The 26349-nt window shown below is 53.3% G+C and overlaps 1 protein-coding gene across 2 annotated transcripts in view; it reads right to left on the bottom strand.

Annotated features, from left to right (window-relative positions):
• Positions 1 to 26349, bottom strand: part of EEFSEC (eukaryotic elongation factor, selenocysteine-tRNA specific) — a 248696-nt gene that overhangs the window by 30062 nt on the left and 192285 nt on the right. For both annotated transcript variants that reach the window (XM_055344139.1, XM_055344140.1), the window contains one exon: positions 15933 to 16089. In XM_055344139.1, coding sequence (XP_055200114.1) covers positions 15933 to 16089 — 157 coding nt within the window. The remainder of the gene's footprint in view (positions 1 to 15932; positions 16090 to 26349) is intronic.

Below are 26349 nucleotides of genomic sequence, written 5' to 3'. Positions count from 1 at the left end.
ACATGGGTCAACGAGTTATGGTTCTGTTACCTGCAATGGAGACTTCAACTATTCCATTTCTTGATCCCATCCAGGTGACTGGAGCATCACTAGAATGCTCACTCGCCCATTTACTCATCAGTGAGCAATTAGTACATGCGGCCCAGACAAAGACAGTAAAGACCGAGACCTCCTCCGGACTTGCTCCCCACACAGCTGTGCACCAGGAGTGGATGAAGCTGGGATCCAATTTGTCTGTGTGGAGGGGTGACCGTGGCACAGTTGGAGGAAGGCAGGGAGGGTACACCAGAGGTGGCATCTGAGCTGATGCCCAGTGAAGTGACCCTGCACAAACAGCAGAATGAGAGATAGCCACTGTGGTCCTATGAAGGGCCAAAGGGTAGCATATGGCCAAGACAGGGTAGGAGTGGAGGAGAAGGCTAGTGGGAGGCTGCGAATGAGCCTGGACTCTGCTCCAGGAGCCTAGACTCTGCCAGTCACAGTCACGGCAGCTTCCTGAGTGCTAGTGTCTGACGTCCTCCCATGACAAGTCAGGGACTCTGGGCCAGGGTTATGGAAGCCACAGAAGAGAGTGCTTACCAACAGCCAGATGCTGGAAGAGGTCATCTGCGGAGTTAGTACATTTACCAATCTCCTGAGAAACACAAATACTAAATTCACTGAACACAAATACTACAGATCTTATCCTATGCTTGGCTCCCCAGGTGACTGTCTCTCTGTCCCTGTGCAGAGGAAAGAAAACTCAGACTTACTGACCTTTAATCAGATCCAGGCACATCATATACATTTTTCTCACTTACTCATCATAACCCTGAAGGTGGGGAATGCTCCCCATTCTTATATAGGAAAACTGAGATCCAAGGCATTCCTTTAACCACCCCCTTAACCAGAGGGGCCAAGCCCAAACTGGAACTTCTGGAATTCACCTTGGACCCTGAGCTCAGGCCAGGTGGAGCAGGTGGACGAGAGGTGAGGAACAAAAGGGGAAGAGCAACGACCTTGGATCTCGAGGGCCTGGATTCCAATCCCAGTGCTGGGGCTCCATGGCTGTGTGAATGTTTCTGTACCTCTCTGTGCCTGTTTCCTCGTTGATAAAATGGAAATTTCAGTAACCGGAATTTTATAATAACATCTTCCTTCAGATTTGGGGGTGAAGATTAAATGACATCGTTATGAGCAAAATACAAACCATGCATGGCACACAGCAATAACTATAAGTGTTTTCCATGTAGACATTTAAAAACTTTTTTAAAAAAATATATTTTTAAATATTTTTTTCTTTAGAGATTTATTTATTCATGAGAGACACAGAGAGACGCAGAGACATAGGCAGAGGGAGAAGCACACTCTTCACAGGAGCCCGATGTAGAACTCGATCCCAGGACTCCACCATCACGCCAAAGGCAGACATAGTCAACCACTGAGCCACCCAGGCACCCTTTAAATATATATTTTTAAAGATTTGTTTATTCACAAGAGAGACAGACAGAGAGAGAGAGGCAGAGACACAAGCAGAGGGAGAAGCAGACTCCCTGTGGGGAGCCCGATGTGGAACTCAGTCCCAGAACCCCAGGAACACACCCTTAGCCAAAGGCAGATGCTCAACCACTGAGTCACCCAGGCATCCCTAAAAATTCTGATAGTGAATCACAAACACTGAAGGAACTCACATGTCTTGGCCAACTTCCAACATGCCCCTATTCAGTTTGTATTTACTGGGCCTCACTCCTGCCAGGCACTGGGGTGGGGTCTCCCAGAGTCTCCTCTCATCTGCTCATGCAAACTAACCTATGGGACAGTAAGGACGTGTCCATGGACAGAACAACCCAAATTTGAAGCCCAATGCATGAGAAAGGCAAAAGTTCAAAAATGACTTTAGATGTTAGCTATAACAGGAAAAAAAATCAGAAAACACCCAGGAGGGAGATGGGGAAGTAACTGTGGGACTGTTCACTGCACAGCACCATGGAGCCTTTGGGAGTGAGGGCTAGGGAGGCTATGCACCAACATGAAGAGCTTCTTATGACAGGTGACCCTAAGGGAAGACCCAGCAATGAAGGGAAGGCCCACCGTGAGCTGGTTGACCCCAAGGGAAGAGCCAGAGTGAGCTGGGTGAGTGGTATGGTACCAAACAACAACGCAATCACTGAATCTGTCCTCTACTTCAAACCCTGGGCCAGGTTCTTCACACACATTGCTCCACACTGTTCTCTCAGTCATCCTACTCCACAGAAGAGACACAAGCCCAAAGGAGGCAGAGGAGCTGCTCGAATGTCTTAGCTGCTAATGATATGGGAGCTTAAACTCTCATTCTTGGCCCTGGGCTCTTTCTGCCCACACCAAATGATACCTTAAGAAGTCCTAGATGGAGAAGTAACCAAAAGTCCACTGGATGTCACTGGGAGAGCAGGCTCTGGGTGGCATTCTTATCTCCAGATTTTTAAGCTTTCTCTCTGAGACCATGCAACTTTTATGAGTGAGAACTGGTTCAGGATTAACACATGGCATTTGGATCTTTCTGGTTGATCCTATCCAGAAGTGACCCAGTCCTATTAGGAGAGCTCCCTGGAGATGTCCAGGCAGTGATCCCAATCTTTGAGCCATAATTAAACAAACATGGGGCCACAGGAGCCTCAGCTAGGAGCTGTAAGTCCCTGACTCACTAGCAGGCGGCAGCAGCCCCTCTGGCCCAGGGCTGGGCCCTATGTGAACCATGAGTGGCTCCCTGGGGACAGGAGCTAGAACCAAGTGGTTGTGTGGCCTGGTAAGAGGGTCCCAGGGGAGGATGAGGGCAAGAGGTAGGTGAGCCCTGAGTGCACATGTTGGGTGCCAGGTTTTGTCCCTGCTCTGGCCGGCCTGGCTCTGTACCCCCTGGAATCCTATACTCTGCTGTCTCCCAGTCCACTTTCAGCACCAAGACTAGGGCTTTGTGGTGGGACAATGTGGGGTCCAGACCTAACTACCTCTCTGGTGCCCAGTTTTGCAACCTGTACAGGGCCTCAACAAGACATGTATAACCATGGAGACCAAGCAAGATGCTGGCTACCAAATCCTCAGCTTCAGGATGGTTCACATTGGTGCAATGACCAGTATTGTGGTTGCTCTTCTCACTGCCATCCCCAGGTGCACCTGCTGACCAGAAGGATCCAGCAGCTTGCTGGAGCAGCAGCCACGGCAATGACAGCAAACCCTGGGCAAGTGCTGACTGCACAGGCACAAGGCTAAGCACCTGTGTGGATCACCTGCAAAAGCATGTGCTGGACTGGTTCCCTTCTGTCCTGAACGCAGTCTCTCCCAGGAGGGCAGTACGTAGTGTCAAAGGTGAAGGGTCGTCCCAGCATAAGACCCGGGGCAAGTGATTTAACCTACAACAGTTCCCAACTCCAAGGGCCATTCCAAGAATGAAATCACATAATTTATGTAAAGCATTGAGGACCAGTGTCTGGCATACAGCAAGGGCCAAATGCTGGCCAGCAGCAGAGGCTGTACCAGTCTGCACCATGCCTGGCCCTCTGGTCACAGGCTGTTTTGTGCTTCAGCATTTGGCCGGGAAGGCCAGCCACACCCCTTCGTTAATAACAATAATTACCAAAGTTCTCTGAATATGTTAGGTGTTTTGGTTAATGTGGTGAATTTGGAACACGGGAGAACTGATGCACAGGGAGGTTCTTGTTACTCACACGTGTCTTTCAAGGTCTCGAGTTTTGGGGCACATGACCAGCTGCCATAGCAGTCCAGGGCACTGGGGATTAAGACATGAGATCTAGTAGAACTGCCTGAGCCAAGATTGTCTGTGATAGGATATGGGGCTGGCTTCTGATTTCTGGGACTTTCAGGTACTTAAGACTGCTGGTTGTTTGTTAGATTAGGCTTTCTGAAGAGACAGTTCTTAGCAAATTTCCCCTTACCACCGCCTGAAACATTAAAGCAAATAATCATTTTACTCTGATGATTTTACTTAGGGAGTATAAATTCATATGGAAAAACACAAATTTCCCCCTAAAATCACAAACTGCTAAAAAACTGGAAAGTTTTAGAGAGTGCTAAACAAACAAATATTTCTCAAGGAAGTCTCACTCAACTTGTAAGAATCCAGGTAAAGGTGCTGTGTTCCTGGCACACCCCAGGCTGGAAAAAGCCTCTCCCTCCCTTTGAGAGTACAGGGTCCAGCTCTCAGGGGCCTCCTATCACCTCAGAGCCCAGAGAATATTCCAGAAGACAAGGCCTTCGGGAAGCAGGCACAGCACTAATGTGTTTAGACAGTGCAGGCACTTGGGCTGAGTGGGTTGTGACCTGAAGCATTCCTGAGGCCCACCCCGTTGGACATGGGGTGCCCAGAGGAGGCTGAGGTGGGGTCTGTTGGGGATGCCCCTGCTTGCTCCTCCTCATCCTGAACCCGGCAGATGCAGTTACCACAGCCTGCCCACCCTGCCTCCTGCCCTGCTGTCCACATACCTACTGCCCCAGGCTTGGGGCCTTCAGTCTCTCACTCTCCAATCAGCTGCCTGGGAGAGCTTTCCCACTGAGTCCCTGCCTGCATACCGCCCACTGTGGCTTCTACCATCTACTTAGACCAGTGGTTCTTAACCGGCAGTGGCGGGGCGGCGGGGAGAGGGGTTCTGGTCATGCAGGAGACACTTGGTGCTGTTGAGAGAAGCTTTTTTGTTGTTACAAGAGGAGAGGGCAGGTGGGGAGGGGTAGCATGGTGTGCTACTGGCAACCAACGAGCAAGGCCAGGGATACTGCTAAACATCCTACATGCACAGGGCAGCTCCCACTGCAGGGACGGCCCAGCCCCAAATGTCAGCAGTGCTGACGCTGAGGAATCCTGACCTGATAAAGGCCAGATGCCAAGCAGTGGCTTTAGGTCTCACGCCACAGACTGAAGGTGAACAGCAAGGAGCATCTCTAGGGGTTCAACTGTGATTGACTACGTGTAAGACTCTGGGAAAAAAGTTCCACCGCGTTGAAAAACTGTTCCCAAATCACAATTTTAAACACACCAAACTAAACGAATTAGTAACATATAATGCATTTAGAACAGCATGCCACACATTAGAAGAAGCAAAGGGTGTGCCATACACCTTCTAGCCTCTATGCATTAGTGTACTCTGTTCCCTGTGTCCTAAATGCCTTTCCTCCCTTCCTTTACCTGGGAAAAAAAACCCTGCACCTTCAAGCCAGCTCCAGACTCACTATACCTACCACTCCACTCTGGAAAGGAGTGGTCACCCTATCCTCCCTGTCCCCATTGCACGTAGGGCCCCTGTCACACTGCTTAACTTTCTGTAGTCATCTCTGCCATCCTTGTCCTGCTGGGGAGAGGCAGAAACCAGTTCCCAGGGTTCAGGGCTGATGATAGCCACAGGAGAGGGCCACAGCTGGAGCAAAGCAGGGAGACAGAGAGGCAGACAGAGACAGTGGACTCTGTAGGCTTCGGGAAGTAGCAGCTCCTCCCTGCATAAACCCTGGCTTAGTCTCCACAGGGCTGTGGGAAAGGGGCAGGACACTCCTGGATTGAGCCCCACAGAGCCAGTTCTGCCGCAATGCTGCCAGACCAGGGCCTTAGCCTTGACTTCCAAAAGGACTTCCTTGGTGTTTCCTCCATGCAGGCCACAGCTCTGCGTGGCTCCGGGCCCCCTTCACACTAGCTGCCTCTGGGCCATGGGCTGTCTCCATCCCTCCTGTGTCCATCCCTCCCGTGACCCTGCTTATGACCACTTCTACCAGCAATCATGGCTCCACGGTGCACAGCAGGCAAACTAAATCACATGCGTCCCAGGTGATGCGCTAGGATGTGAGAGAGCACCTCTGTGGGGTTCCTTCCAAACATGCACAACCTGAACATAGTCAGGAACAAAGAGCAGACTGACCCAAAGAGTGCGTTGGGACACAGACAACTCGGGCTCTTCAAAAACCCCTAGAGGCAGGGCAACAAAGTACAGGGTCAGAACCTCCCCAGAATCCTTCAGCAGGGAGAGGTTTTAAAAGACAGTATCGGGCCACCTGGGGAAAATCTGAAAGCGGGCTGTGTCTTAGACGGACTTCGGGTTTCTTGAGAGAGAATCACATTGTGGTTGTAGAGGAGGATGTCTTTGTTGCTGGGTGCACACGCTGAAGTGCTGGTGTCACTGGCGTTCCACAGCTACCATGCAAATGGTTTGGCACACACAGAAAGCCAAGGTGACAACATGTTAACAACCGTGAAATCCAAGGGAATATGCGTATTCAATAAACTATTCTTCCAACTTCTCGGTGCGGTTCAAAGTATTTGAAAAGTTGGGTGGGGAAATCCTCAAAATAACCCATTTTATTGAAGCCGCCAAGGCCCTGAAAGGTTAATATTCTAGCCAGGATTCCAACTCACGTCTGGCCAACTCCAAAGCTCTTGTTCTTTGAAGGTCCCCTGCTTCCACCTCCTGGGGGGGAGGGGCAGGAATTGCCAAGCATGTACCAACCTCAGCCCTGCCAGTATCTTTCAGTAAAAGTCAATTTGGGCCTGGTGGGGGCCACTCTTGAGGTGGCTGGTTCAGAGCACTGATGAAGCCCCAAGGACAGGTTACTGAGGTTGCCCAAGAATCTGTGCCAGACAGTGTCTACAGTTTGCGTCTGGGTGGGTGGGGAGAGCACATTTTAAAGGAAAAGAAAACCAGTTTCATTTCAAACCCCAGAGGGAACACACAACTAATGGCCTATTGTGCAAGGGCCTATTTATGGGAACACAACAATGCCCACAGCCTCAGGATTTCTTGAGGCCCCTCCCTTTGGCAACAAGACGAGTTTTCACTTTTCCTCTTTGCTGGATTTCCAGAAGTCTCTCCACGGAACGGTGACCATGAGAAATGCCCACTTCCATCTGGGGACTTCGGGGTCTGCTGGGTGGGTCATCTGGCTCCTCTAAGCCTCAGTGTACCCTTCAGAGAAATGGGATGGGGGCGGCAGGAGGATGGAGAGGCAGTGCCTTAAGGAACTGGCCCCAAAAGAAGCTAGACATGGTGGCCCCCATTCGAGAACTGGGAGATTTCATGTAAAAACCCAGACCTTCAGTCTCTCTTGAAAAATGTGAAGACTTGATTGCACTGTGGCCATGCTGCGGTCCAGCAACACCTGTGTAGAGTGGAGTGGTGGCAGCTTGCTGGGACATGGCAGCCTCAGCCCCACTGCCCCACCTGGAAGGGCCTGTGTTTCCAGGCCTGGGTGTCCGCACACGGCAGGCAGATCAGGGCATCTTTGTACACTGGCCTAAATCTCACAGCACCCCAAGACTGGATCATTACATGCCCCCCCCCCCATTCATCAAATGCAACAGAGGCTCTGAAGGCAGTGAGCTGCCCCAGATGCCCTGAGCTGACCTACTGTATCCAGGGATCACTATCTACAACATAGATGGTCAGTTGATTCTTAAATGCTGCTTTCTTAAAAACAAAAGGCAGAGAACTTCATTAATTTTCGTTTATAGGGGCACCTGGGTGGTTCAGTGGTTGCGTACCTGCTTTTCGCTCAGGGCATGATCTTGAGGTCCTGGGATGGAGTCCTGCGTCGGGCTCCTTGCAGGGAGTCTGCTTCTCCCTCTGCTATGTCTCTGCCTCTCTCTGTGCGTCTCTCATGAATAAATAAGTAAAATCTTAAAAAAAATTGTTTATACAGGAGGCACTTTTGGGACCATCTGCCATAACCTGCTACAGCTGGAGATGGGACCAGGGCCTCGGCTGGGTGGTGGCAATGCCCTGGCCCAGCCTAAGGGCAGCAGGGCCATACTCAGACATTTTGAATTGCATGAAACTTGCTCCACAGGAAGTCCTGGAAGCTCCGCTCTCCCAGCTGATGGTGGGAGGAGGGACCAACAGGTACATACATGCAGGCAGCTAGAGGCCCAGCTCTACTCCCCCGTTTCCAGGGCTCACCTGAGCCGCCAGCCAGCTCCTATCAGGGTAGGCCTGTAGAAGAGCAGCTGGTGGAGGGCTGCCTTGCCTTCCTGATGGGGTGAAGTGCCAAGACAAGGGACTCTTTCTGTTGTCCTGGCTTTGCTGGGTGTCTGATGGAGCCAGGGATATGGCCAAGCAGGTGACAGACATGGCTCCAGGCATGTTGCTAAGCTTGTCTTAGGGCCTTGTTTTCAAGGCTTAGTCTCCCTCCCTGTAACATCCAATAGGGACATAAGCAAGCAGCTGGTCCCAGCTTCTGGATTCAGGGCCAAGGACTGGTCCATGGTGCCAGTCTTGCAGCATCTGTGAGCTAGGCCCATGGAAAGAGTTCATGGCTCTGCCTTGCAGGGTAAGAATGTGCTCCGGGTGGTCTGGAGAGCTACCTTTCTGCTGTGTTAGACCTATGTTCATCCTTCCAGACATGGTGAGAACAGGGCTGTGACACCCTAGGGGGCACCAGGAGTTGTGGCTCCAATCTGGGAAAGCTGAGTATGGGCTCATTTGGCTCCTAGCCACCTCTAGGTACACCCTCCTTCCCCATGCAGCAGTACCTCTCTCAGTGGACTCAGGCCTCCAGCTGTACTCCCTCCAAGCCATTCCCTCCTTCCCCAGAGAGGAACCTTGGGACTATGCTGGGTCCCCACTAAGTGCCTCACCTGCAGGCCTGATTCCATGAGCCAGAACTGGCCCATGAGGCCCTCCCACGTGGCTTTGGCTTGTGGCCCTCCCCTGCTGCAATCCTCAAAGGCACCCAAACACAGCCTTCTCCTTCCCTTGTGGTTGTCCTGGGGAAGTCCACTGATGGGGTCAACCTTCTGTTCCAATATTACCTCCTCTGGGAAGCCTTCCTGGATTCCCATGCACATGACACCGGCCTGACTATCACTGTGTACTGCAGCAGCCTTCTGCCTCCCTGCTTTCTCTATGGCCTTCCTCAAACCATTCTCCAGAGGGTAGCCAGAGGGATCGCTTAAAAATGCAAATCAAATCAAGTCAGTCTTTCACTTAAGACCTGCTTTTGGTGGCTTCCCATAGACCCAAACTCCTACTGTGGTTCTCTGATGACATCTCCCTGCATCTGCCCAGGTTGCTCATGCCCTTCGAGGGTAGTCCCCTCATAGTCCCATGGCCCTTTGTGAACTCCTGAGAGGCACAGCTTGGCATCATCACAGGGTCACTGCTGCTTCCCTGCTGTCCATTCCTCTGACACACATCTGTGAATTGCAGTCTGGGGCCTTGGGAAGAGCATGTGCATGGGGTGGGAGCTGGGTGGGGTGGGGCATGGCTCTTTGAGCCTCACCTGTTACAGAGATGACAATACTCCTTCCTAGGGTTGATAGGAAGATGACTTTTCATACATCGTATCAAGGAACCTTCTGCAATGGGAATTTGATGTTGTATCCTATCACCGGCCCTCTGACAATTCCTCTCTGCATTAGAGGGTAGAGAGGAACAGCCTCCTGGGGCTCACCAGATTCCATGTGGTGGCCCCTGCCTGCTCATGTCACCACCCACTGGTTTCCTGGGTCCATTATCCCTGAAGATGCCGATCTTTTCTGCCTTAGAGCTTCACTCAGGCCCGTCCTTGCTGGGACACCGCCCCCACTCTGCTTGAAGGACTCCTACTCATCCTCCAGGGCCCCGGGATACCATGCCACTGCCACAGGAAGCCTTCCTAACCCCCGAGTTAATCTTGCTCTATACTCTCACAGCACCACACACCTTCTCTGCACAGCTTGATGAAGGCTGCCAAGTGGAAATGCTTGGGAGATGCATTCATCTTCCCAAAGCCATGGGCTGAACAGCCCCCAGATTCACACATTGAACTCCTAACCCCATGCACCTCAGGATATGACTGTATTTGGAGAGAGGGACTTTATAGGGGTGATTAAAGTAAAATGAGATCACATGAGTGCACCTTAATCCAATCTGACCAGTGCCCTTGTAAGAAAAGGGAATTAGGACAGAGATACGAAGAGATGTGTGGCCATATGAAGAGACAGGGAAAAGACAGCCATCTGCAAGCCAAGGAGCGAGGCTGCTAAAGAAACCAGCCCCACTGACACCTTGATCCTGGATTTCTAGCCTCCAGAACAGAGAGGATAAGTGTTCTTGTTTTAAGTCATGTGGCCTGTGTTATTTATTACAGCAGCCCCAGAAGACTCTCACATCTAACCATGCTGCAAACCTCATGAGAACAGAGGTCACTGTGGTCCTTCTAGAGCCTGGCACAAGGATGACACATAGGAGGGGCTCAAACACCCATTGTTGAATAGATGAATGATCAGCTATGAACTCCTAGAGCAGGTCTGCATCTTCGTGGAGCCTGTGTGCCCAAAACCTGGCACTGCTGCTGATACAAGAAGGTGAGAGTAAAGAGCCAGAAAAGAGGGAGTGCACGTGTGCCAGGCGACTGGCCAGCTGGCCACCTCTGAGCTGGAACGGTGAGGTGTGCAGTGAGTCAGTGTGTGCCCCGGCCACTACCGGGCTTAGCCCCAGTCCTCCTCCCTCTGCCATGTCACCTTAGGCAAGTTGCTTGGGCTCCGTACTGGTTTGCGTCCCTCCTCTGTGAAATGCATGTGCTGCCAGGCCCACCTCCTCGGGCTGCTGGGAGGGTGGAGTGGTTTGCTTACATGAGGGCTTGCTCCCCGGTGCAGAGTGAGAGCTCCAGAGCAGCTGCTGCCTGTGCCACTGCTGTCATCACCCACTGTGGGTCCTGCCTTCTGCTTTCCTGGAGGGCTGCTGTCCCTGCTGCAGGTCTTCATGCTGCACACTCTCCAGGCGACCCCACTCCCTCTGGCTGCTGGCTCCTCTGGCTTCAGACAACATTCCTGAACAGCTCTTAGAAGCCATGTGCCTAATGTTTCACCAATTACCTGCTCAGTCCAAGGGGGACACCTGGGATTCTGTTTTCAATCAGAAAGGAAATGTCTAATCCTTGCTTTTGACCAAATGCAAAGTGCCTTCCAGGGTCAATAAATGGGGAGGGGGCTTGGTAGCAGAGCCAATCTCAAAGTGAAAGATGGTAACTCCCCTTGCTCTGCCGTAGGGGCAGGGCCTTTGGTGGGCATGTGAGACCCCAGGTAAGAGGAGGTGCCTGGTAGGTGAAAACAACACACAACCATTGCTACCATTCACAAAGGCCTTGTCACGAGTCAGATACTGTGGCCAGAGCTTAATGATCTAATCTTTACTCCCTGCTTGAAGGTCAGAATCATTCCCTGGTGTTAGCACTGAGGGGCTGAAGCTCCAAGTGGGGATGGCCTGCTGCAATCAAAAATGGCTGCTTGTCTCTGCAGGCCATGCCCTGTACTGTGCCAAGGGACTCTCCAAAGAACTGGGCCTCCAGCATTTACAGCCCTGGCCTAGTCCACCTAACCCTCCTAGGCTGACCTGAGCACTGAGAGCCAGGGATGCAGAAGAGGTGGTGCTGCACTACTGGTAGCTCAAGCTAAGGATGGAGCACCCCAGGACTCTCCCTCCACAGTCAGTGTTCAGGATCTCCCTCCATCTAACACATTCCAGGACTTGGACAGGGCCTGGCACCTGAAGGGCCTGATAAACAGCTGACAAGAGACAGATGAATGGAGGTTCAGGGCTGCCCCAGAGTCCTGGGACACAAAAGGGAGGCTGTTTTGGCACACGGGTGTTAGGGCAGTCTGCCTGAACTGAGTCCTGGGAAAGAGTTTCTGAGAAAAGAGCCAGCAGGGAGGGCCTCTGAGCCTCTCGTTCCTGGTAGCTGCTGTGAGTCTCCCTGTGGACTGGACAGGCAAGCAGAGACTCGGGGCTCTTACTGGTTGTGTAGCTGTGATCAAGGGGCCTCAGTTTCCCCATATGCAGACTGGGAAAGAGCTAGAAGAAACTCCTTCCTTTCTGCTCTGGCTTCCTTCTGCACAAGTGCTCTGGGCAGTACCAAAGAGGAGCACCAAGCGGTGGTCCAGAGTCAGGTGTACCTCCACAGAGAGGCACTGGTTTGTGTCTGCAGAGTGGTCCAGGCAGTGAGAGAGGCATAAGGCCCTGGGAGCAGGTGAGGTGAGCATTCCCGCAGCCACGGTAGAGGGGCAGAAAACGGAGCCCAGAGCAGGCCGCCAGGGCCTGGACTGGGATAGCACACCAAAGCCCTGGACACCTGGAGCTGGTTTCGGGGGGCAGAGCTGGAGCCAGGGTGGCCTAGGGACCCTCCTCAGAACGCCTATCAGAGGTGAGCCGGCAGTGGTTCTCCAGGTATGCAACCTCTCAGGCCCACTGCTCAAGAGTCCGCCAAGCAGAATGGCTACAATAGTTCCCTTCTCCCTCACCACCCGAGGGACATAGCTGCATGTTCTCCCCTCCCCACCAGCCCTGCACGTGAGGAGCCAGGGCTCAGGGAGAGTGGTGGGCAGAGTGGTCAGCAGGGTGATATGGCAGGGTCAGAGTGGTCGGCAGGGTGATGTGGGCCCAATCCCACTCTGACGTGTCCTATTATAGAACGCTGGGCAAGTTCACTGCTTATCTTCCAGGTCTCAGTGTCTTCATCTGTGAAATGGTGATACTCCAAATGCCATGGGTGCCAACCTTTCTGGGGGCTTCATGGGGTCCCCCTCAGACAGCTGTCATGGCTCCTGAGTGACGCTCCTCCTGAAGAGCAGTAAGCAGAAGTTCCTTCTGGGTTCTTACTGCAAGTACAACTCCATACATTTCTTTTTTTATTTTCTCATCTGTCTAGAGTCATTTAGTTGTGATTAGTAATAGGTGAAAGGGTATTAAAGATCACCCAAATGTGATGATCCTCAGTGCGAGTTAGCAGGACCCAAGACCTCTGTTTCGGGGTCTGATTGAGAGCCTGGCTGCTCCACAGCAAGGTCAACTTCCTGACACGTACGAGGAGTGCTGGTCTCGGCAGGCGGGACAGGCCCATGGAGAGGATGAGGTCCTCAGTGGCCTCTGGTGGCTGTGGTTCTCAATAATTGCTGTTCTGGCTCTTCCAAGGTGAGTGTCTACTTGGAGCTCTGTGACATGGTCAGTTTCATTTGTGAGTTGTGTGGTCACCTGACTAGAGGCAGTGATACACATTACACCAGTGGTACCTGGAGCCTAGGGTTCTCTGGGACAAGGCTGTAAGCTGCATGCACACTACAGACCATCCTCACCTATGCTACTAGCACAGACTACATTCAGTCCTCCCCAAACTGGCAGGTCCAGGAGCACCTTATGGGAGATGGGCCACTCAAAAAGCTTTCCATGTCATATCAACCTACTGTGTAATTTTAGGTTTCTGAGGCATTGTTTTGGAAGATACAATTGCATGCATATGTTCACCTTCTCCCCTAGAGTCAGTAAGAAGTGGCGGTCATGAGGGACAAGTGCCTTCCTCCCCTTTGCTCTTCTCTGCCAGGAAGTCATCAAGGAGCTCATTTCCCCTGCAGAGTGGGGTATGTGGGGCTGACAGCAGCTATGGCTCCAGCTCACCTACTGGGCTGCTTCTCAGAGCAGGAGCTGGTGCTGGGACGCTGGGGTGGAGAGGAGGGCAGGAACAGCAGGACAGTACTTGCCAAGGTGAGCAGTGGCAGGCCAGGCCAGGCCACCTAGCACAAGGGGCTCTCCGACCACACGTGGACCCCATAGCATCCAGTTCTCTGAGACTGCAACTCTTTTCTTGTGGCTGGTGGGTCAGGCAGGGGCTGGCCACCCAGATAGACCATGAGTAAGGCCCCTCTCAGTTCCCCAGGGCCTTCTGGAGATGGAGGAGACTAACCTGGTTCCATGGTAAAGCAGCACTTGGGAAGCAGAGACACTATGCTACGGGTACGATCCTCAGGAGGAAATTCAACTCTGGTTGCAAAGTCCTCCACTGCTCTCTGTAGTAATGCGACCCAGTGGGTGTCTAGTTCATCTTGCAGGGCCTCCCAGCCTCCCAGGACTGAGGCCTGAGGACTGGAGGCCACTTTTTTGAAGGGAGCAGCTATTAAACATCAGACTTTCCAAATCTAAGACTTTCTGGGTCAGCCAGCATTTTGGATGTCAGGATGGGGCTGTCCCACCAGCCCAGCCCCCCTGATTTCGGAGAGTATCTTGGGGGGGAAGCAATGGGCTTAGTGTCAAGACCCTATCTCAGAGTCCAGTGTCTATGGCAGGCCACCATAGTCCCCACTACTCTCTACTGCTGGCTACCTGGCCCTGTCGGCATCTGGCCCTGCCACCTGAGGTGAGAGGCCCCAGGGAGAACCCAGGCCTGGTGGTCAGGGGCAGATGGGAGGACAGCCAGATGATCTTTAGTCCACTCCCCTTTCCCCCACTGTGCTGCCCTGCAGAGCTAGCATCAAGGCTCATAGGCCACATTTGACCCCAGCCCCACCCACAATCTGTGGGCTGGGACAGCTCCTTTGAACTGTTCCTGCTCTGGGAGCCTTAAATCGTGCAAGGCCAAAATCCTCAGCCTCCACACTCTGGCACATCCAGCTTGAGGCCAGCAATGCTCCTCCTCCTCCACCTGGCACTGGGTGTCTCAGGTTCACTGAAGATTCTTCTACAATTAATACCCTTCAAAAAGGTTAAAAGTAATTATTTATGGAAGGAATCCACAGGAAAAGACAAGCAGGAGGAGGGTGAGCAGTGGGGTGGGTGGGATGAAGGAATCTGACCAGTTATATTTAATAAAAAGCTTAAAAGCCACAAACAGGAAGCAGACCTATTAAAAAGGCAACACTGACCTACAAAGGAATGTGAACTTGAGTCGACTGAAGCAGCGGTACTGTGTATCCCTCTCTGTACTCCCACCCCAGCACCCAGGGCCCCCAAACAAGCCTCCTCTTGTACTCTGGCCTGTTCTGGGGACACCCTAACTCTGAGCTGGCCTTGAGCTAAAGGAAGGGAGCTGAGGGGAGCTTGGACATGATCCTACACACCCCCAAAAAGGAACAGACAGTGCTGTCCTTCTCTTGTCTGGACCAGCAGGGGGAGAGATGAGTATTCCAGGGTGCGGCCCCCCTAACCCCAGGTGGCTCCCCTCCTATCCTCCCAGTAAGCCCCCACAGGTACAGGCCCAGGGCCCTGGGAATGGAGGTGTGGACCTTGGCCTGCCCTGTTCATGACCCATGTGTGCTCCTTGGAACCTGAAGCAGAGCAGTGTGGACACTGGTTTGGTTGAGGTAATGACCAGATCGGTGGAGAGGACAGGACAGGAGCTTGAAGTGTTCCTTCCCTTGATGTCAGTGGGGCTCCCTCCTTCCCTTTGGTCAGGGCTGTAGTCAAGGGTTACCTCCTCAGAGAGGTCTTTCTTGATTGCCTGTCCATAGGCACACACACAGTGATTCTCTCCCTCTCCCTGCTTTACTTTTTCTGCGAGGTACAGTACTCACTGAATGTATTCCCACCTGTCCCCTCCCCCAAGCACCCCAGCCTGCCTGGTGTATGGTAGGACCTCCAAAAGATGGGTATGGGGTAAGTGCAGGAGTGATGGAAGAGAGGGCTGAACGAAAGAGATCGAAGGGCTCTCTTCCCAATAGCAAATGCACCCCCTTGATCCTGCCATGGACAAGTCCCAACTCAGATTGTGCAGAAGCTCAGCACCTACTGGTCTCCACTGGGCAAAAACGTAGGTGGCAACTCATATTCTGGGAAACCATACTGGCTACTGGGGCAGTATGCCAGGCCCCTGGTGGTCTCTCTCACCAACTCTTCCTCCAAAGCACCTATCAGATCAATATCGGTACTGCATTTCACAGACAAGGTGGGTAAATCATCCAAGGTCAGCCCTGTGTGGTAACAGTGGAGCAGGAGCTCAGACTCACACCCTGACCCTGGCTCAGAACAGAGGCTAATTCCACACCAGGCACTTTCAGGACCCACCCTGGCTCTCCAACCAAAAGCCTGTGGGACCAGAGGCCATGATGTTGAGTGGGCTGGGCCCTGTGTGTCAGCTCAGGCAGGCTGAGCATCCTGAGCCAAGGAGCACTGTCCATGCACTGTCTCCACCATCTCGCCATGTTTGCACAGTGCCTGCCAGGGGTAGGAAGCAACTGCACTCACCAGGGATGTGGATCTTGAACTTGCCACTCTGGCCGAAGGCGCTGTCAATGACCCCCAGCTCCCCAGTAGACAGGTGTACCTTGAGGCCCACGAAGAGCTGGATGTTGGTCTCCTTTTTGAACAGGGAACGGCCGATCACGCTGTGGTCATCCATCACCTGTCCCCACACACCCAGCCCCAGAGAGAGCATCAGTGTGTGGAGGAGGCCAGATCTGCTGCTGCTACCACCCCCCTCCCCCCAACCCCTTACCTGGTGATTTGCCCATCTCACTGACAATGGAACGCACCGGAGCTATGGAGCTACGTGGAGACCAGCCCTCATCACCACCATGACTTCTATTGAGCAGCCTGGCCCCCTACAAGAGCTTTATGTGGATCACACTTAGCACTACGGCAGCAGCAGGAGGGAGGCACAGCAGTCAGGCCATCCATCTAAGGTCACAGAACTCTCCAGGGTTAAGGGAGCTCAGAATCCACAATCGCCCTACCAGTACCTGCCTCTCCACGGCCACTGCACCCTGCCTGTCCCCGAGCACTTGGCTAATGATGGCTGGCAGCACTCCTGAGGAAAGCTTGCATGGGCATCCCAGGTTGAGAGGAGGACATCCACTCCTGAACCTGCAGCAAGGCTTTCTAGAACTCACCTCACCAACTCACCTCACCCTCTCCCTGGTTTTCCTTCCTAGCAGTGTCTGAGAACCCAGTCTCTGCTCCTCCAGCTCAGTACACACATATGTATTTCAGCCACAGCTTTCCTCACTCTGTCAGAGCCTCTTCCTGGCCTGGCCCACATCTACTCTACAGCCCCACTGTGCCCTCTGAATGATGCCCTCCTACCTCGATCCTGGCAGGAGCCCCATCTTCCTTGGCTCCTCCCTGGCCAGGCCCTCTGCTGCTGAATCTGTGCCCCTCGCCTATTCATGGAGGCCCAGGCTGACAGAAGGGACATGTGTGTGCATAAAAAAGCCAACCTGGAGAGCCCTGATTTCAGCATGAGCTATGTTCACCTTGAACCTCTCCCCAAGGATTGAGCACAGGGAAGGCTGAAGTGTCACTCTCCCCTCCTGTGGCCTCTGGCAGCTCAACATACTCCCCTCAGGGAAGGTGGCATGGCTCTCCACGGCACCTAAAGCCCCCACCAGGTAGCCTCCCCTCCCCTGCCCTGCCCAGCTCCTTTGCAGGGCCCATGCCAGGAAGGTGCCAGGCCTCCGAGTCAAAGAAAGAGAAAGAGGGGCACGTGCGCGCGTGTGTCTATGTGTGCATGGGCGCATGTTACGGACTAGACCCTCTCCCAGATGATCTCAGAAGATCTAACACAGAGCTTCCTCCTGAGATTTGCTGCTACTTTGGAGCATAACTCATGCTCCATCTGGCATCTAGCATGCTGGGTCCCACACGGCTGCCACCAGGGAAATGGGGGAGGCTTCCTTCTGCTCTCCAGGCCCTGTGCACTGGCCTGGGTTCTTTTGGGGACCGGGGTCGAGTCTGAGCTGGAGCTAGCCCAGGTAGCACTGTGGAGTCCAGAAGCACTGCCAATGGTGGGACTTGCCACCTCCATGTCCTCTCCTCCTGAGGCTGAGACTCATGGGGGAACCCCTGTGGGCTGTACTGTCCTCGACCTCAGAAACATCTCACTTCTGCCCAAGACGCCAAGATTTGGCTAAGGGCCCTAGATGGATTGTTTTGAAAGGCAGAAACTGTCCCATTTACCCTAAAACCCTTTTAGAAAAACATATCCTATTCTATTTGATTCATAGTGCCAGATAAAAGGTACTTGCATTCCTCCTCTCCCCAGTGATGGATGAATCGGATACAAATAACGATAAGAATAATCATTTCCACTTGCACAGCCCTTTATAATTCACAAATCTCATTCCCACACATAAACTCCTCCTCGTCCTTCAGGACTCGGCTCCACAGAGCTCCCCTGTGGGTTGGCTTGCTGTGGGCTCTGACCCATCTGTGGGTGCTGCTGGGTGAAATGAATGGAGGTGGCTCCTCTGACCACAGACATGGGGAGTGAGGGCCAGCAGATGTGATCAGCCCCATATGTTTTCCCGGGCTTCCCAGCTCCCAGGTGTCCTGTCTCCACTCCAGCAGAGTAGCCTGCATGTGGAGCTCCGTTTCCAGCCTGGCAGGAGCTGGGAGGCAGGAGCCCAGGAGGCAGGAGCCCAGGAGGCAGGAGACCGGGAGGCAGGAGACTGGAAGGCAGGATCCTGGGAGGCAGGAGCCCAGAGGCAGGAGCCCGGAGGCAGGAGCTCGGAAGGCAGGAGCCTGGGAGGCAGGAGCCCAGGAGGCAGGAGCTGGGAGGCAGGCCTGCCTATCACATTCAGCAGCCTAGTCTGGTATAGTAGGGACCCAGGAAGTTCAGCTGAACTGAGCCAAAGGCTCTGGACTAGCCATTCCATGTTCCCCATGACCAGAGGTGCTCACTGCCACTTCCCATCCTAAGTTCAGCCTGTGCTGCTGAGGGGCCACCTGTCCTTAGGAGAAAGGGACTGACTCAGAACACCTCAGCCTATGACAGAGGCATTTGGCGGGGTCCCCCAAGCCCTTGAGCATCCTTGTCTGCAACGGATTTTCATTTCTACTTCAGGGCAGTTAGAGGCGAGACCTGAGGGAACTGCAGTCACCACAGCCAGCCGTACACTGGAGGCTCAAACCCAAGTGTGGTGGGCCTTTGCAGAGCCTAGGGTGAAGCATTCAAAGAATGTGCTGACCCCCTCCCTCCACCAAGATGGAGAAGCAGGCAGGTCTGGGGCTGCTGGGATGCCCTGGGCTACTCTGGGCAGGCTGTGTGGGTCCCAGGCCTTTGCTAGCCTGTGAGACAGAGCCAGCTGATAGCATGTCCCCAGCATCATGGCTGGCCGAGAAATGACAAACACATGATCCTGGTACCAAGAGCTTACAACTTACGTAGACAACCACCTTATAAAAGGCACCACAGGGATACAATGGGCAATCCAGGCAGAAAATTCACATCAAATTTATAATGTCCTTCCTTTCTCCCTACAAATACTTATTGAGAGCCTACCATGTGCCAAATCAAAAGCTCCTGCCTCAAGAGGCTCCTGTATATCCATGGGGAAGGCAATTACATTCTCCCTCCGTCCCATTGCCTTTGGACTGCTCACTGGCAGACAGGGTGCCCCCATCTCTGGGCAGGCCCCCAATGCCCAGCAAGGGCTCCAATCAAGGCCTTCAGACTTGGCCCCCCCCTGCACCCTGGCCCTTACTCCTCTGCACACCCTGGTCCTGTCCCTGTCTTCAGAACACAGATCACTCCCTGATATGCTTTATCTATTACTTGTTCACTCCTCCCAAGCAGGCCAAGGTCCATGAAAGCAGAAACACATCTCTCTTCTCCACAGCTGCATTTCCTGTGTGCCAACAGGCACTTACTACATGCATGCTCCTTGAATGCCTAAGTCAATGTGGAACACATACCTGTGATTGCTGGTACATCCTGCCTATGGCCTTTCATTCTTTTAACACTTCATTGAGACATAATTGATAAATAACATAAGCATGTACACGTTAGGTAAGTAACTTGATAATTTGGGTTATACATATATACCCATGAAACCATTACCATCATTGAGCCAGTGAACGTAACGAACACATCGATCATCCCGCCACCCTCTTCCCAACTCTGTATCCACCCCAGATCTCACTCAGTTCTCCTAGGCTCGGCTCAGACAAGCTTTCCTTCAGACCCTCTCCCACAAAGCAGGCACCTCCTGTCCCCAGGCCCATCTGTGTCCCTCACCAGACAGACTGGAAGTTCTATCTTACAATGCCCTGACCCACAACAGGTCCCAGTAAGTATGCACACAATATGCAAGTGGGGAGGGAGACACTGGTGACAGAAGGTGACTCTTGGTTCTCTGGGGGCAAAAGAAAATCACTCAAGTGGACTTGTGGTTGGGGGGTACGTTTCATTAAAGAGGGAGCTGACAGCCTTGCCTTGTACCTAGTTCCCTCCCACACCCCAGTGCTGGTCATCCCTCATCACATTGAGCATGGCGGCTCATCTTGTGGCCTTCCAGTGGGCCTGGTGGCTGGTATCTACCATGACCAGGGCCCTGGGGTGGCAGGCATGCTACCTATTAGCATAAAGGCATTTCATAAGACTTTTTACTGCATTTTCTCCCCTGCCTTCCCCTTTCTCTTGGTTATAGAATATTAACTTAAAAAGCTAAATGCCACAGACACAGCGGAGGATCCATCTTCCCCCTGCAAGCCAAGGACTTGCAATGAGGGCAGACTAATTTTATTAACTTCAGGGGAACTTCAAAAAGCTTCAGGGGTTTCACGGCAGACTGCAAAGACCCCAAAGTTGGTTTAAGTGCTACATAAACAAAAGCCTAGGGCTGGGGAAGCCGAGGGCTCCTGGCCCTTCTTGTTTATGTTCTCATCTGACCAAGTGGGCCAGCGTGCGGGCTGGCGGGCCCTGTAATCCTGCTGGTGTGTGGTGCCGGTCAGTTCACTGACCTACATTACCACAATATTTTTTTAAGCATCCGGAATAAGGAGAGGAGCGAATGGGCTTTTTCTGACCCTCTGAGGAGGGGCCTGAGGGGCAGTTTAGAAAGGATTCAAGTTCAAAGGGAGTGCCTCTGTCACTCCTGTTTTACGGCTTGGCCAGAAGGCATGACAGCACAGATTAGGTGTCATGTCCCACTAACTTCTGTGTCTTTGATTCAACCTGTAGGGCCAGGCAACATGGGTGAGAAGGCGGGCCTTTGGCACACTGCTGCAAACCCAGTGTGGTCTCAGGAATGTTGGCACTCCCTACTCCTGCCCACTGATGGCCTGCACTGTCATTCCCAGCATCCTGAGTGGATCCTTCCAGGAGTGGGAAGATGGCCTAGATGGGCACTATGGACACAAGCTGCTGAAGCAGTTAGAGAAGCTGGTAGCAAACTCCTCCTCCCTCAGACCATCCAGCCCTCTACACTTTCTCTCCCTTCCCACCCTCAGCAGATGACAGCCAACTCCACATCATTAGTTAATTTTCAGAAAAGTGCTGTAGGGATTCAGCAAAGTGAAAGGACTTGCTCAAAGTCATGCATTCCAGCTTTCCCTGAACCCACCCCCATGGCAGGACAGCAGAGGAGGTGGGGGTTTGGCAGTAGTGACTGAGCCCAGCCAGGGCATTCCCCACCCTCGGGACTCCTCCGAGTCATGTCATGACTGGCTGCACCCAAGCTGGCTTCCAAATCCAGCCCAGGGGCAGCAGAGCAGCCCTATCCCTGCCAGTCCCAGTTCCTGAAAGCCCCAAGCTATTGGAGGAGCCTATCTCAACTGCAGAGAGAGAAGACAGATGGAGCCTGGCCACTATATGCAGGAACTGAGGTACGTCCCAAGCACCTGATTATCAAAGGAAGATCTGCCAGCCCAGTGGATGCAGTACACTTCATGGCTGCCAAGGGCTTCTGGTTTGCTCTGGGGCCAACCCGCTGCCAGCTCAAAATACACTGAGGGCCAGTGAGGCAAGCTGCTGACCAACTCCCCCTCCCCTGGGGCCTCCCCAGTTTCCTCATCCACAAAATGAGGCTGGAGTGGGTAAGCTTTCCTCTACCAATGGTTATGGGGCCAAGAGGCAAGTCACCCTTCTGGTAGATTCCAGTACAGGCCATGTATGGGGACACGGGCACACTGGAGACAAGAAAAGACTAAGAAAGAAGGCTAAGAGGATGAGGACCAGGTATGAGGGAAGACAGAAGGAGACGAGGCGATTAGCTGCAGCTAAGAACAGACTTGAATGCTATTGTCCAACACAGCTCTTAAGGTTTCACACAGAAGGGCCAATTCTGGAAGGAATGCCAAGCTCCTTCTTGTGCAGTGGGCCAGAGCCTGGGCTCTGAACCAGCCTACTTGGGCTCAAAGCCCTGGTCTTGTGGTCTTGGAGACTCTGGCGCATGGCCTAACCACTGTGGACCTTAGCTCCCCATCCACAAAGTGAGTTAAGAGAGTTATGGCAGGTTCACACAGAGCTGTCCCACACTTCCTGGGCAGGGGTTCTTCTTCCCTCAGGACCTACCCCATTGCACCACACACAGGAAGGTGGGGGGGGGGGTGCAGGAGCAGGTCCTGTGTCCCCAGCCCTACAGGGTGCCACACGCAGATGTTAGCCAGCCACAGAGCCCTGGAAGGGGCAGGGACAAGGCCTATGTGTGGGTCTTGGCTCAGCAGCAATTTGTCTGCACCAGCTGCCCCAATTGGTGGTCCTGGAAGTCAGGAGCTGGCCTAAATGTGTTTCTGCATCCCCAGAACATGAGCCCTCCAGATATTCCTGGGGGTGGGGTGCTGAGAGAGGACTCACAGATGTCCACTGTGAGTAACTTCATTCAAAGTCTGGCTAGAGGGAGGGATGGTGGCCCTTCTTGCTAGAGGTAGTGAGGCCAGCATCTCTGGGAAGCTTCTGGAAGACCTGGGGTCATTGTTTGTCCTGGGTGTTAGAGGGCAGGGCTGGAGGAAATGCATTTTCTCCGCCCTATTCATCTCTAGAATATGTGTGCATGCCCAGTGGTTGGGCTTGTCTCCAAATTATAGATTCTTCCAGCTAAAAGAGAGAGACCTCAGAGATCGGACACCAGCACATCCAATGAGGAAAAACCTTCAGAGAACAAACAGTTGGAGGCTTTTCATTTTGAAATCAATCATTGTGACGTCAAACCAAAAGCAATGCATGTGGGACTTGTTCAGCAGGCCTTGCTCCTCGGAAACAATGCTGAACCTAGGCCAGCACAGCTACAACAATGACTCTAAGTGGGGACTTTCACTGTTTGCATGAATATTAGCCTTTAGTCACCAGAGAGTGAGTTCCCAAAGAGCAGTCACTGGTTGCGCATGGAAGCCCAGGCCCTTGCTTACGTGCCGGGCAAGTCCCTACTGTCCCCAGCCTCTGAGTGGGGACCTGGCTGCCAGTGCACATAATTATGTCATTACATGTGTGTGTCTCTCTCAGGGCCCAGCTTCCATGATGAGGCTTGGGAACTGCCCAAGTTCTGAAGCGATGATTCTAATTCAAATTAGAGAACTGGCATCAAGCAAAGAGGGGCAGCCAGCTGTGCGGTGGGAACCCAAGTTACTTGCTCAGTCGGCTGTGAGGACTAAAGCAAGAGGAAGGGCTGGGGGGTTTGAGTCTAGACTGCGTTTTCCAGCAACAGGACTTTGGGCAAGGGACTTCCCTGATCTCAGTGTGTTCCTCTGAAAAGGCTGTTTTTTGTTTTTTTTTTGTTTTGTTTTTTGTTTTTAGGGGTGTTGGCAAGAACAACTAAGACATACTTGGAAACCAAGAGATGGAGAGTTATCTAACTGAAGAAAAGCAGGGACACTGACACCTACTCTGCACAGACTACATGCTGGCGGCTGCTCTTGGGACTCTGGTTCTCTCCCTTGTACCCTCTATCCTATAGCGAGATCTTCGCTGAGGACACAACCAGGGAAGGGATCCACAAGTGAAGAACTCAGAAGTTGCCTGGATCACCAATGAGGCTTGCACACAGGTGGTAATTCTCCCAGGGCACTTGACAGGCACCAGGATCGACAACTTCCCCAAGATCCCTGCAATGCTGCTGTTCTGGTGTCACCCATCCTTATTTGGCATCAGAAACATCACGCCCAGAGGATACCTTTTCTTCTTCCCTGGTATGGCAGGGAGAGGGAGGCCCTGGAATGGCTTGCAAGGTAGGGCCGCTCCTCCACCAGCCACAGTGGGACTTTGGGCAGGCTATATCACTTCTTTGAGCCTCACTGTCCTCTTCTGGGAAAACAGGGTGAATGTATCCACCTCCAATGTTATTATGAGAAGGGGCAAGGTTTCTAATGTGAAAGACTGCTTTAAGTGACAACCAACCTCACTGCAATCCGTGGTGTCAACCCAGGAAAGGAGAGCAGCTTTCAATCCATCTCATTTGGTCAAGTGAGTTGCAGAGGCCCAGTGAGGAGGCCTGGGACAGGCCAGGCTCTGGGCATCACAGAAGGCGCCCACCCAAGGAGGCATCTGCCCACCTCTGTCCCAGGGGTGGCCAGGTCCCTCGCTCATCCATAGCAAGCCACACATCCCAGTTCCCTGCACCCTGTCAGCATGCTCTCCAGTGCCCTGGGCACATTTAACAAGCTTCCCTCCATGGTTCTGTCTTCCATCACTCAGGCACCGATTCAAGTAAAGCTGTCCGTCTGGGGCTCATAAGGAACCAAGGCACGGCTCGAAAAGGCAGTTATATTTTCATGGAGGAAAAAGGAGACATTTTAGTGAGCACTTGCTTCATGCCAGGCCCTGTCCTCGGCCCTCAGCAGTGTGATCTCATCAACGCCCCACTGTAGCTCCTTTACAGAAGAAATCAGTTCTGGGGATGGGCAGGGGATGTTGGGGAAAGAGTGACTTGTCTATGGCCAAGCTGGGCCAATCCAGAGCTAGCTCTTTCCAGTGCATCACACTGCCTTGACCCTGTGTCTGTATCCGACCAAAAAAGCAATCTTTAAAAGGAAGCTCAAAGGCACTTCAGCAGCTGAGTAAGACTCTCCACTATCAGATGCTGACACTTGGAAGGGAGGGAAGGGGCTGAGGGCTTGGGCTAGGGCTGGAACACTAGGACAGCCATCTGATCTCCCTCTGCTTCACGGGGTACCTCTGTTTTCTCAAGTAGCCTGGGAGCGGACACAGCCTTCAGCCTGATGGACGGGGCCCAGGGCCGCAAGGGTTAGCAATGTGGCCCCAGGGACCAGGTAGATCATAGTGCCACTTCCTCCAAGGGCTGGGGTCTGCTAGCTGGTCCCTGCTCAGGAAGGACCGCAGGGAGCCTGGGCTGGTCTGCAGCCTGGCCATAAGTTCTCCAGTGCCCTGGGCACATTTAACAAGCCATCAGCAGTGGAGTGGGGTGAGCCAAGAGCTGGGAGGCAGCAGTACTTTAGACTTCAAAGCCAGCCAGCACTCCTGGTGGCGTCTGCATGTTTACACTTCGTTGGGCTCATGCTGCAGGCTCCCTGGTCCAGCCCTAAGGCCTTCCCCATCCGGCACCAGGGTGCCAGAGCCAGGATGGTCGGCATGCCTGGCCTGATCCCACTGCAGGAGAGGTGTGGATGCCAGTGTCTTGCCACCACCCCAGCTGGGAACCCAGGCATTTGTGTCCTCAGGAAAGTCCAAGTATATAACAATGAAGAGAGCCAGTGCTTAACAATGGCCTACTGTGCCAGGTATAGCACTCAGCATTTTATATGGACTTATCTCCCTGCCCCACACCAGCCCATGCAATAGGGAGCATAGCCCCTGTTTTTCCAGTAAGGACACTGAGGGAAAGAGACTCCCCCAAAGTCTCACACCTGTGCAGGGGGCCATCCAGCATCCCCTGGGGCCTTGGCTGGAACCCGAATTCCCTGTGCCTTTGAGGCCTCAGCCTGCAGACACTGCCATACTTGGTCCACTCCTCTTCTCTCCTCTCCTCCAGCCCTGGTCACAAAGAGGCATCCCCTTGGTCCTGTGTGCCTGTCTCCTCAGCCTGCCACACCCTGAGACCCAACTTCACAAATAGTGGCAGGCCAGCCATGGTAGCTAAGGTGCGAGTATTGTCTTTACCTTGGCCATGAGGTTGGCCCAAAGGGATTTTTGAGTAAGAGCTGGTGGGACCACCTTTGTTTAGGAGAAAACGATGTGGTTGGAACTGTGTAAGCAAGCTACTGGGGCAAGGTGGGAGGTGAGGAGGGCCCTTGGGGTGTGGCAGCAGGCGGAGGTGTGAAGTGGAGCACGGCAGGGCAGGCAGCACAGAGTACTCTGTGTCCTCCGCCTGAAGCCCTTGTCCGCCCCACCTTTTCCCATGCAATTGTTACACATGAGGAAACGGCCCCACACTAAGTGGCTTCAGTGAAGCCAGACCACTCACTCAGCCTGGGGTACCCAGGCTCAGAGTGAGACAAGGTTGGGGACCTTGAGTGGACACCCACTTTGTAGGCTGCCGTGGCTGATCCTCCTCCAGGGATTTCTCCCGCACAATCGGAACCAAGCCCCAGCCTCCCCTAGCCCCCAACCTACGTTGCCTGCCCTGCTGGCAACTTTAGTGGTCTGGCCTACCTACACACTGGAGCTTTCCCATCCCTCAGGGGCTGGGTGCTCCCGGGCTGAGGGCCCTTTTCCAGACTGTACCTCTGCAGAGACAGTGCCTGGCCTGGCGCACACATCTGACCGGTCACAAGGCACAGCTCAAAGGTCACACTAGCTCTTTGTGCTTTCCCCTTAGCAGACCCCCTCCCCCACCTCAGTGGAGTCCTGCTCCCTCCTGCTCCCTGAGGCCCTCATGTATGTGGGTCTGTCCTCCACAGGAAGGCCACCTTTCCCATGACCCTCGGCCCAGCTCACTGAGAGGAGCAGCAGGTCTGAATCTGCACAAGGCCACAATGAAGGGCCCTCTGGAGC

Source organism: Nyctereutes procyonoides, unplaced genomic scaffold (genome assembly GCF_905146905.1).
Source record: "Nyctereutes procyonoides isolate TBG_1078 unplaced genomic scaffold, NYPRO_anot_genome, whole genome shotgun sequence".
NCBI lineage: Eukaryota > Metazoa > Chordata > Mammalia > Carnivora > Canidae > Nyctereutes > Nyctereutes procyonoides.
Note: the sequence above shows the minus strand (reverse complement) of the source record. Positions and strands in the feature narration are given on the sequence as shown.